Source organism: Chanodichthys erythropterus, chromosome 3 (assembly GCF_024489055.1).
Source record: "Chanodichthys erythropterus isolate Z2021 chromosome 3, ASM2448905v1, whole genome shotgun sequence".
Lineage (NCBI taxonomy): Eukaryota > Metazoa > Chordata > Actinopteri > Cypriniformes > Xenocyprididae > Chanodichthys > Chanodichthys erythropterus.
This window is the reverse complement of record NC_090223.1, coordinates 8,715,230-8,727,775: the sequence shown is the minus strand read 5'-3', so window position 1 is coordinate 8,727,775 and position 12,546 is coordinate 8,715,230. Positions and strand designations below refer to the sequence as shown.

The 12,546-nt window shown below is 36.3% G+C and overlaps 1 protein-coding gene across 1 annotated transcript; it reads left to right on the top strand.

The window, feature by feature from the left end:
• Window positions 1-5,146: 5,146 nt before the first annotated feature.
• LOC137017026 (gastrula zinc finger protein XlCGF57.1-like) lies at window positions 5,147-11,941 on the top strand. The gene is made up of 2 exons (XM_067380920.1): window positions 5,147-5,192; window positions 11,011-11,941. Exon 2 carries the CDS (start codon window positions 11,016-11,018, stop codon window positions 11,604-11,606), a length of 591 nt encoding a protein of 196 aa, XP_067237021.1. The 5' UTR covers window positions 5,147-5,192; window positions 11,011-11,015; the 3' UTR covers window positions 11,607-11,941.
• The last annotated feature ends 605 nt before the right edge of the window (window positions 11,942-12,546 follow it).

Below are 12,546 nucleotides of genomic sequence, written 5' to 3'. Positions count from 1 at the left end.
AACTGTTAGAACATGTGGATTGGCCTTCTTCACCATGTCACGGGAGAGCACGAGTGGTCACTGGATGCCTGTCAGCATGGTCCTTTGGAGGAGCACAGAGACAAGGGGTGGATAGAGAAGGGGTCTGTGGCCCATCAGGCTTTATCAGAAATCATTCTCAATGAACGCTAGCTGAAGGACGTACACAAGTACTTGCACTTTAGGTAAGATTATCCTTATTAATTTTCCTGTCATGTCGCCTGCAAAACACTGTTCATTGTTTATACATATATTACTGTTATGAAAAAATGTATATAATATTACAGTTCTCACTGAATTTGTAGGTCAACCGCTGAGCTGGAGTCTTTTCATAATATCTTGATGTATGCCAGCAAGCGCTTCAGTTTCAGCCCTACTGTATATGAAGCCCGAATCTTACTGGATGGCCTGGATTACAACAACCATGTTCACAGACCACCCAAGAGAAGGCCTGATGGGTCGATAGAGTATGTACTATGCATAATGTCTTATCAGGAGTGTTAGGTAGTAAATGTGATTATTTGCCCATTGAAAAGTGCATTGTATTACAGACCTCTGCATTGCAATCTCTGTGTAATGTCAGAACATAATCTGCAGTTACTAGCCTAAACAGAATTATAGCCTACTTCTATTGATTAGCATTTGTATTTTGGAATACTAATAGACTCACATCACTACAGCAAAGTGAGGCGTGGGATGTCAAGTTAATATTTATTGTGCTTATTACTTTAACATATATATATAAAAAAAAAAAAAGACATAGAATATAAATATTTTCATTTGTTTTCATTGTCTGTCAAATATCTAATTTCAGATATCGCAAACTCTATAATAAGAAGTCCAGAAAGTGGAGTTTGTATGCCATAAAAGAGGAAAAGGACTACCATTACATCCCAGAAATTCAGAGGAAAATTGTAAGGAAACGGGTGTCATCAGGACGTGGACTCCCTCGACTTTCAACCATGAGACCAAATGACCCACGTCAGCATGGTGTGCTGTCCGGTGTACCAGCTCCTACCACACAGGAGCTATTGGAAACCCAAGTCAGCAGGGGCCAGGGTAAGAAGTACCTTTCTTTTTTTATTATGATTATTTTTAAACATGCATGTGTTTTCTTCCGCCTCTGGATGTATTAATTTGTGAATCAAAATGTCTGACACATCAAATTCTTTATGCTCCTTCAACAGGTCAGACATTGCCCCAGAAATAGAGGCACGTGAAGAAATCATCTTTCAGCACAAATCAAACTGTTCACGTATTTTCTTGTGCAGGAGTACTTTGCAAAAAAAGCCAATTTATTTTACCAATATGCAAAATAAAAGATAATATTTCGAAGATGTTGTTATTCCTTGGCTTAGTAATTCAGTAAGGTACTATGGTAAAGTGGTGCTTTTGTTATCACAAATGAGCAATTACATAATTCAATTTTAAACCCTTTATTGAAAAATATTTACAAACTTTTAATAGAAATATTATTTTAAATAAGCAAAATTTTTAAACACAACAAGAAAGCATTCAAATTTTTAAAAGAACACTGCACAGCAGCTATACCCTCCTCGGAATAAATCCCCTGTATTGTCCATGAGGATCTGGAAAGCAGTCCTGGATTGCCCAGACACAGCAGCTTGGGATAACCACTCTGTGACCAGGACCCAGAGTCCCACACTGCCAAGCCACAAACTGTCTATATGCAGCATGTCGAAATTGCCTGTTGTCGTCACCTTCATCTGGAAGGTCAACTACAGCACGCAGGTCATTCCAGATCCTCCTGGCCAGACGCAAGACTCCCGCCTGCAGAATGTATGCATCCATGTGTGGTAGAGTTGAAATGCAAAGAGGTGGCTGTTGGAGGCAGCACTTCCTCTCCACCACAGTGGGCATTTCTCTGCAGCTCTGGCAGATGCACCATGATAGTTGCCCAGGGACAGGAGGTAATGATGGAGGAGCAGAAGGTCCCAAATGGCTGAGGACATCAAAGATTAGGCTTGGATCCCGTGCCAAACATTGTTCCAACACTTGTTGTGTCTGTTGTAAATTCAATTGTTGAATTTGCTCCTAGTGATGACAGAAAAATATCACATTATCCACAGATAAACGGCTAACATTACACTACATATGCCTACATTATATAAACAAAATTTAAATTTACAATATTATTCATTATGATGTGCAAAGGGAAAACATTTTTAACTGAGCTAACTTACACGTTCATAAGCAATCCTCTCTAATCGCAAATTCTCCACACGCGCCATGTCCTCTGCTGAGGTGCTCCCTGCTGAGGTGCTCGGGAGTTGGACCCACTCGGCGACCTCTGCCCCGTCTCCCACGTCCCCTGCCTGATGCTCCGCGCACACCACGGCTTCCTCTTCTCCCCGCCCGTTGACTCCTCGAAGTCGCTGTGGGTGTGAATTCCTCGTCGGAACCCATTGACTCGGTGTCAAAACTCTAGCCGCATAACATACAGATAAAATGTCACGCGCGGTGCAAAGCAACTATTGAAACCAACAAATTCACTGTCTTGTCATGTTGCTGAAATAATGTACTAGCAAACCTTATTTAGCATTACATATCGATAGAATAATTGCTTGCATATTATCGTTATATTATCATACTAGCTATTTATTACTTATAGAAATAGTGCATATACGTCCTATAGTTACATTACATGTACTGCAAAATACGTAATGTTTTGAGGACCAAGTTTGAAGTCAAAGTATGGGCAAGCCATAGTCGATGTAAATCATATTGTTGATGTTTCGTCCGTACCAGTGAATGTGCCATAACTGTTTATCCGCCATCATCGGTGGTCCTGCTTGCTTACCAGCCTGTGCGTTCACGGCAGGCTCCGTTGTGATGGGGGAGGAGCTGTGGAGGGAGGGCTGTAGCGCAGCAGAGAGCAAGGGGGAGTGACCTGTGAGTTGTGCTTGTTCAAATTTTCAGGCTAAGTCATCGTTTTCTAAAAACTCCCTACTGCAGCTTTAAGAGTGTAAAAGCATCAAGAAGGTACTTTCAGCAGGTCATGAAAAAGCGTGATTCCTCCACAGCAATAACGGACGGGTTACACATAACTGTAGTGATATATATATATATATGTGCATTATGTATTGTATGTTCCATAATAAAATGTTCATGAACTTCAGCATAAAGTGATACTATTTGATTTCCATCATTTTTACAGATTATAAATATTTATCTGTGAAAACAAACCCGCGCAACCCATAAGTATTATTTAACCGCTGTGGGCGTTTCGAATAAATGACGTCCAATTCGTATTCTCTGTAATGTCAGAAACTGAGAATATATACTGCATGGAGACAGAACAGGTATAGTTTTGAATTTTGCATAATCAGCCCCTTTAAAGACTTGAAAGATAACTTTTTACACATTTTATACCCATTTTTAGACTAAAATTAACTAATTAACGTTCATATAATATATATATATATATATATATATATATATATATATATATATACTTTGACCTTTAATGTGTTTCAATTCGGACACATGAATAAACTCATACAACGTGTTTGTTTGTATCATATTTCTCACTGTTTTAATTTTAATACAAATATTATCTGGTAAAACAGTCTATGCACTTCTGTGATTGTTGACGATTCCATTTGAAACATTTGGATGTGATCCAGGCTCAGGCGTTGAGATTGTGTAGTGGAGCTTTTAAGACATCGCCTGTCTCAGCTATTCAGGTAGAGGTAAGAGAGATGCCATTGGAACTGAGGAGACGGCATATAATAGCAAACTACTGGGTTAACTTGCAGGGGCATAATGACTCGCACCCCACAAAAGAAGTGTTGAAGGAATGCTGGAGGAAAGAGGGAAGTAAAAAGGACAACTTTGGTTATTTGGGGAACAAAACAGCAAAAGAGCTTGAGGTATCTGATATGAAAATCAGCTCTTCAATAGTACATCCAGTCATAGCCCCATGGAAGATGAGATGTCCAGAGGTAGATTGGTATTTGTTAGAGGTGAAAAGGAAAGAAGAAAGTGCTGATCTGGTTGGGGTGTTTAATGATTATACTACTGAAGTATATAAAAACTTTACTCAAATATATACAGATGGCACTAAGAACCCTGAAACAGGGGTAACAGGAATGGGTGTGGTGGTTCCAGCAAGAGGAATTGAAATCAATAGAAGAACATCTAATCATTTAGCAGTATGTACAGTGGAGATGGTGGCAATTTTAGTTGCTTTACGTTGGGTGGAAAAAGCAAAAATTAACAAAGTCATAATATGTTCAAACTCAGCTTCAGCTCTAGTTAGTTTAATATCGTTCCATTCAAGTCGACAGGATATTTTATTTGAAATTCTCTATTCAGTTACAAGAATAACACACCAAGGTGGACTGGTTTTTTTTTTTTTGGGTTCCAGCGCACATAGTAGTGGAGGGCAATGAAAAAGTGGACAAGGTTGCAAAGAATGCATTAAAGAAGGAACATGTAGAAATGCAAATAAGAATCAGTAAAGCAGAAGTAAAATGTATAATCTGGGAAAAAATTAACCAAAAATGGCAAGAAATGTGGGATAGTGAGGAGAAACTGAGACATTTATACTATATCCAAAAGAGTATTAAAGTAAATAAGGTAGGAGGTGGAGATAGAAAAGAGGAAACGGTACTTAAGGCTGGGACACTGTGCTCTAAATAAAACATTAAGAATGGTGGGGAAACATCAGACGGGTATGTGTGAGCAATGTCAGGAAGAGGAATCGGTGGAACATGTAATTCTACATTGTAGGAAATATCAGAGGGAGAGGGGGATAATGGATAACAGATTTAAAGAACAAGGGGTGCAGAAACTCACTTTAAAAACAGTACTTAGTATGAATGACAGAGCACAGGTGAGAGGATTGTTGGTTTTTTTAAAGGATACTGGGCTTTATTATAGGATATAAAGGGTTTCCCCCCTTTCTTTTTTTTTTTTCTGGATATTATAGATTATACTGTAAACCTACTGACTGATCCACACTCCGGAACAGAAGGTGGCGTTAATGCACCATTAAGCTGGATGCCAAAAGCCGTTAAAAAAGAAGAAGAAGAAGAAGAAGAAGAAGTGATTGTAGACAATGCAGCGTCTGAGCAGGACTTTTATTTTGGAGTGACGACATGACGTCATAAGACTGCGCCGAGCTCCTGCATCTGATTTGCTGAAGAAAGGTTTGTTTTAAGAATTTAAGCTGTTTTAATCGATAGAAACAGTTCAATGATTTATAGTTGTGTGTTTTGTTTTAAACAAGCGATGTGAAATGAGTTTATTTACTATTTAATGTGACATTGTGATTCTTTATCTAACTGTAATGAAGGATATATTTGTGTGAGTAAAACTCGTATCCACTGATGAGAAACAGTAAACCTGCGTCTCATTTCTCTCTCTATAAATCATAAATCATTTTATCATGAACACGAGTTCAGTCTCTGGAGAGTAATGATGGAGAAACTGAACTTTTCAACTCCGAGTCAATTGAATCAAATACTTTGAGAAATGATTCAGTGAATCATGACACGTGCTGCTCAAACAGTGAACATGAACGACAAACACTAACAAACTAACTGATCGTGTTTTCATCAGTCATAAATATGACGTTTATTCATTTGCAGTTTTATTTTTTAGAGATTTGTTTTGTCTAACATGGTCATTTAAGACCATTAACTCTGTTAATTATTCTCTGCTTAAAGATGGAGTTTAAAAAAGAGGAGGAAAATGAAGATATAAAGATGGTGTTTATTAAAGAGGAGACTGAAGACATGACGATGGAGATTAAAAAAGAGGTGGAGGGTGAAGATATAAAGATGGTGTTTATTAAAGATGAGACTGAAGACATGAAGATTGAAGAAACATTCAGTGTGAAACATGAAGAAACTGAGGAACAAACAGGGCTGCGTTTCCCAAAAGCATCGTAAGCCTAAGTTGATCGTAAAAACGATCGTACGAGTGATCTTAATATTAAGGTCTGTTTCCCAAAAGCATCGTAACTTAAGTTGCACTTGAAAATGATCGTAGATCTACGAGTGCTCAGGAGTAACCGTTAAGCCCTAAGTGCATCGTAAGAAGACAGAGTTATGAGGTCACCTACAGGACAACCGGCAGATTACACCTTTATTCAAGTGCAATGTGTATAACATAGCTAAGGTTTTGACTGTATTCCTCTTAAATCCTCTTTGTTGTTTAATATGAAAAGAAAACGGAAGAAAATAAAAAAATAAAAATACACATGATGTCATAAATAGTGCTGATAAAACATGTCTGCAATAAAAAAATTGTCTGTACACCTGTAGAAATTGGCTAGATGAAGTACATAATTTGTACTACTGTCACCCTATATACCCTTTATATAGGCTTTATATAGGCCTACCACCCATGGCCTAAAGCTCTATGAAATACTATAGGAGTTCTTCCAAGTGTTTCTGAAGTGACTGACTTTTTTCAACTATAAACTAAATTTTAAAACATAAACAAGTTTAGATATTAACTTCAAAAACACTGAATCACAGTTTGATTGATTTCACACACACACACACACACACACACACACACACACACACACACACACATATATATATATATATATATATATATATATAATTAATTTAAGTTAAATATAGACACTATAGTTAATTTATGTAAGTGAGAATGACAAAATAAAGTAAACTGTGACATATTATGCCCAAAAATTCTTCATACAGTGGACTACCAGTAAAATTGATACAAATTTGGAACCAAAAATTATTCAGACACTTTGACCTGACCATGTTTTGCTAAAGTGTTATTTGAGATCTTGTCATATTTTACTACCATTAAAAAAAAAAAAAAAACTATAGTGAATAATCTGTAATAATGAATGAAATGTTCAAGGTGTCTGAATAAATTGTGGTTTGACTGTGTGTGTGTGTGTATATATATGAAGACTTCAGATGCAAAAGCCTCTAAGTGCCATCTGAAATTTTCTTATAAAATTTTCTTATGAAATGTTTTATCAAGCTTGTAGGCCTATGTTTATGTTCAGTTATTTCACATTAATGGAAAAGAAAATGACCTATTAATTGCCATTAAAGTGAAATTACTGAACCTAAACATACAAGCTTGATAAAAATGCTAATTTTAGAAGAACATTTCAGACGGCACTTATAGGCTTTTGCATCTGAAATCTTCATATATATATATATATATATATATATATATATATATATATATAGTTTAAAGAAATCGTCTGAAAATTACATCTTTGTTTAGCTCTACCTCCTCCAGAAGAACATTAATTTAATCTTTTTGAAAGGTATATTTATTTATTTATTTATTTATTTTAAACCACATCAGGTGACGATTATTAGGTTAAACGTTAAAGGATACGATTTTATAAGGTAATATTCAGCACTTGAGAAACGGACAGCGACTCTTAAGTAGCACGTAGAGCGCGTTCTCGCGCGTTCATGTTAAGGGCATTTTTGGGAAACGCACGTGGAATTGCAGCGAGCGTTCGTAACCTCGCACTTAGAAAGCGCTCTTAAGAGCTAAGATACATCGTTATTGGGAAACCCAGCCCAGGTTGGTTTTATTCTCACAGCTGAACTCATTATTAATATCTATACTTGATCATTATTAAAATGTCCAGCTCTACAGAAATAGAGAATATACTGAAGTATAATCTTACAGAAAGTGTCATAATTCACTCAGTCAGTTCATTCACTCAAGTGCACTTACTGTAGAGCTAGAGTTAAGGTTTGGCTACTTGTAAGTAAGGATTATTAACTCATTACTATAGGGAGTAAATGTAGTAATGTGTAACTACATCACTTTAAAATTCAGTGTTTCCATTCAATCTGATCCTGGACCACAAAATCAGTCTTAAGTCTCATGGGTATATTTGTATATTTGGTGGGCACCACTACTATTTTAATTATGAAAAAAATAATATATAAACATTAAGCCAAAACAAATTCATTTAAAGCTAAACTGAAACAGAAACCGGCGTTATAACCTATAATTTGGCATAATTCCAAATGTTTTAATATTCACGATTTGGAGGCTAAACTATATTATTTAAACACTTTTATTGTACACAGACTACTATAACTTTTTGTATATTTGGTTGAATGTATGTTATTTTTACAATTAACAGGCTGCGATGTCAAGTTACTAAAACTGATATATGTTGTGCGTACGCGAGGCGCTGGCGCGATCACTTGAATTTTCTTATAAAAGTGGAAACAAATCTAAAATAGGCTACTCAGACATTTATGGTCACATGTCGAATGTCGAATCTGTGAAGGGTTAAAGGTACAATATGTAATATTTTTTGCAGTTAAATATCCAAAAACCAAAAAAATGTTATGTATTTTGTTCACTTCAGAACTTACAATATCCCAAATGTTTCCAACAATTTGTAAATCGTGAGAAAATCGCAATCTTAACCAAGGCTCCAGGACGAGTGAGGAGTCGCCTGTCAATCACGTCATACCCGCTTTACCCTCAGTTACCGGTTTTATTTTGTAGAAACCATGGAAACACCAAAGACGCTTTAATAAATCACATGTTTTAAGGGAACAACTTTTTTTTTTCATAGGCAGAAAACAAATTATCGTTATATAGTTTAACACGTTTAGTCTTGTTTAAATCTAATTTTCTTGCAATTACCATGTTTTACCATGCCTCAAAGAAAAACACTATTTTGTGAAGTAGCTAACATAACATAATCAGATGCAGCATTATTTTTAGTAACAGTAATACAGCATTTTCTCCATCATACAATATGTTTTAAAATGAATCGCATGTCATTTATCAACACAAGCCATCCAGCATTTAACATGATATTGTAAAATCGATCTATCTTACTGCAGTGTGTAACAGTGTCTCACAGCAGCTGCCGAGTGAACGCACAGAGTAACGTTATAACATCATTTTCAACACTCTCAAATGTATCTAATATGATAAACAGAGCTGTCACCTCATACTAAAGAGTATATTCTTTGCTCATACTAATGACTGAAGTAGTAGTAGTATAATTTTCTTGTAATAATAATTACCATTATCAATATTTTTTTTTTTTTTTACAAACACTGAATGAGAAACAGTATCTTAAGCACCACCACCAGTTCTGCTTAGTTAAAATGACAAATATGCATTCATGGTTACCAAGTTTTAATTCTTGTTGATAAAGTTATATTATTAATTACATAATACTTGATTGATTGATGTTAAGAGCTTTGCCATATTAAAAAGAAAAGCTAATTTGGTGGAATCATATATAATTTTTTGTTCTAGCTTTATTCTGTGCTATCATCTCCGCTGGTTTCAAAATATGTCTCTGTTTTCTCCTCGCTGATCAATTGTTGTTCATGGTTATCGTGCCACCAGCTGGCAGCAGTAAGTGTGGCACATAGTCAAGCCTTTTAAAATAGTCCTTTTATAGTCACAGTATTTTCTGGAACATAAGTGCATCTACAAATCAGCTCCATGGCAAATTCCAAGCAATCAAGAGCTTAGAGAGGTACATTTAACCCTTATAGGGTCTTTGGGGTCTTTTTAGTCTTTGTCCAAATGACATGAAACTTTGTACAGTGGTTAACACTTTCTAGATCTACAAAAAAAAAAAAAAAAAAATTGAGTATCTAATTTTGTAACAAAATAATTGTTTTTTTAAAAAACAAACGTAATTTTACTCTGTTTATTAATGTATTGACTTCATATTTGTGCAGTTTTATAAAGGATTTATCATTTCTTTTACATTTATTTAAATAAATAAATCTTTTTTTTTGAGTAGGTTTTTATACAAAAACAGCTTTTTATGTGCAATTCACTTTCTAAAAGACCCAAATTTCTAAATTTCATTCATTGGGATCACATGGATAATTTGACATGGTTTAGTGTAAGATTTTTGCCCATCTTTTGGAAAGTGCAGTTTTAAAAGTAAAAAATGATCACCTTATCCAGTAGATGCTGCAGAGCTTCACTATCCTCAAGAAACTGCACAAATGTTGAATAAAAAAAATATAAACAGAGTAAAATTACATTTGTTTTTTGTTAATTTTTTGTTGTTGTTGTTTAAAAAAAACAATGTTACAAAATTACATTTTGTTGCCTGGGGTCTGTGGAGACCCCGAAGACCCTGGGTGTACTTTCCAAACGAAGACCGCACAAGGGTTAAAGTAGTAGACAGATTCTGTTAGTTCAGAGTAAACAATGATGTACATCTGAGTCCTTAAGATGGAGGGAAGTTAGCAAGGGAAGGGCATAAAAATCTGAACTTGAGTACAGCCCTGGAGTACCTCAACGGGACACTTTGTAGATTTATTTGAAATATCCATCAGTCTCAGATCAGAGAATCAGTAACCTAGAGCAGGAATGTCCAATCCTGTTCCTGGAGATCTACATACATGCAGAGTTCAGATCCAACACTGATCGAACACACCTGCCCCTGAAGATCTTAGTTCACTGCTTCAGGTGTGTTTGATCAGTGTTGGAGCTGAACTCTGCAGGAAATGTAGATCCAAAGCCACTGGAAGGCAAGCCTGCAACTTTTAGCCAAAAAAGCGTAACGACTAATGCTATGCTAACGGTACACAGAGAATGAAACCAGAGGCTGTTTTTCGAATGGATGAGAGGCTTCACTATGCTGATTAAACAGCTTTTGTGGGGAAATAGTTAATCCTTTAATTAATGGATAGCCTGTTTGCCAATCTTCAGCATGAGTTCAGCATGTTTTACACAAAACAATACTTTAGAATAGATAGGCGTACCTACGGGGTACACATGACGCAAAAATATAAATCAGCCTTAAGTCTTCAGGAATGCTTGAAAATTAAGGGCCGGTGTATTCGATTAGGGATGAAACTTAAGTCTGCAAAACAGTGGCCCTCCAGTACCAAAGCTGCCTATTTCTGATCCATACGATTGGATAGGGTATAGATCATACATGTTGTTGATTTTGATGCTTTAAATGTCTGAATTGTTTTTTGTTTTGTCTATTTTTTGTCCTAGACCTGATGGCACTGAGAGAGGCGAGTCATGAACTTAATGAAAGGGAAGAAGAGAAAGAACATTATAATTTAATGAGTGAAGAAAAATCAACAGAGTTTTCCTTACAAAAAGGAGCTCAAAAGACAGGAACTAAAAGTTGTTTCACTTGCCAACAGTGTGGAAAGAGTTTCAAACATAAAAAACACCTTATAGACCACATGAGCATTCACACTGGAGAGAAACCTTTCACCTGCCAACAGTGTGGACAGAGTTTCAGAAGAAAAGGAAACCTTAAAGTCCACATGATGAGTCACACTAGAGAAAAGCCTCACACCTGCACTCTGTGCGGGAATGTCTTCAAACGGGAGCAAAGCCTCAGGCAACACATGATAACTCACACTGGAAAGAGCCCATTCACCTGCCAACAGTGTGGAAAGAGTTTCAGTGACAAAGGAAGCCTTGAAAGACACATGAGAATTCACACTGGAGAAAAGCCTTACACCTGCCAACAATGTGGACAGAGTTTCAGTCAAAAAGGAAACCTTAAAGTCCACATGTCAACTCACACTGGAGAAAAGCCTGTAACTTTGATTCATTATTTTGTAATATCAAAATAAAATTGAACAGCTCAATATTGCACAACAGTTCACAAAGCTTACGCTACTATCACAAACTCGTTTACGAGTTTAAACTTGTTTACGGTTGATCAAATCTATCAAACCAAGAAACCAGAATGAGCTTTTATCATTTACATAACTTGTATCTTTTTTTTAACTTTAAAAGTTGTCACCTTTTATAGCATTTTGTGTCTGCTGGTATTAAAATGAATATGGAACCAGCTTACTTTATTTGTTTTTAACTTTGTTAAATGTTAACATTCTTCATGGTATCGTTTGCAGTGAAGAGAAGATATTTATCCCATTGAATGATAATTTGGTGTGTAGTGTCTGGATGGATCTGTTTGTAGTCAATAAACTTTGGATTGTTCAGAACGCTTTTAGCAGGCTGGACTGTTCAGTAAAATCTCCCCTCGGTTCCGGCCGGTCTGCAAAAGACAAGCCCATTTGACAACTTTACCACCTGGCCGAAGCTGACCAGGCGGCTATACTGCCAGCTCTTGGGACTTCAAAGGATACCCCCTGTTGTAAGTCCAGAGACTCAGTACCAGATCACACACCAACACACACATAGACATGCCTAGAGATGGCATGTACAGTTATTCTCAAAATATGACTGTGCCAAAAGTACCCATCATATATACACGTGCATGTATGTTTCCCAGTGTTTAGGTTAAATAATTGTAGGTGTGTTAGATGTGATGAGTTTAGATTCTTTTTAAAGCTCTTTATCTCTCTTATTCCATAATGTATCTCACATCCCTGTAGAATGCATTGTTCTATTTTTAATAGTACTTCGAAGAAAAACGAACACTGATCCAACCTCGTAAATTATGCAAATGAGTTCGCAAGAGAAGACAAAGGAATCCTTGCCCGCCAAAGATTGCATTGCATCTATTGGCCACCCAACTCGGGAGGTGGGTTACCCAGATAGCAAACG

Excerpts from the sequence above, each read along its gene's own strand:
- LOC137017026 (XM_067380920.1), top strand. The coding sequence starts at position 11,016 with ATGGCACTGAGAGAGGCGAGTCATGAACTTAATGAAAGGGAAGAAGAG.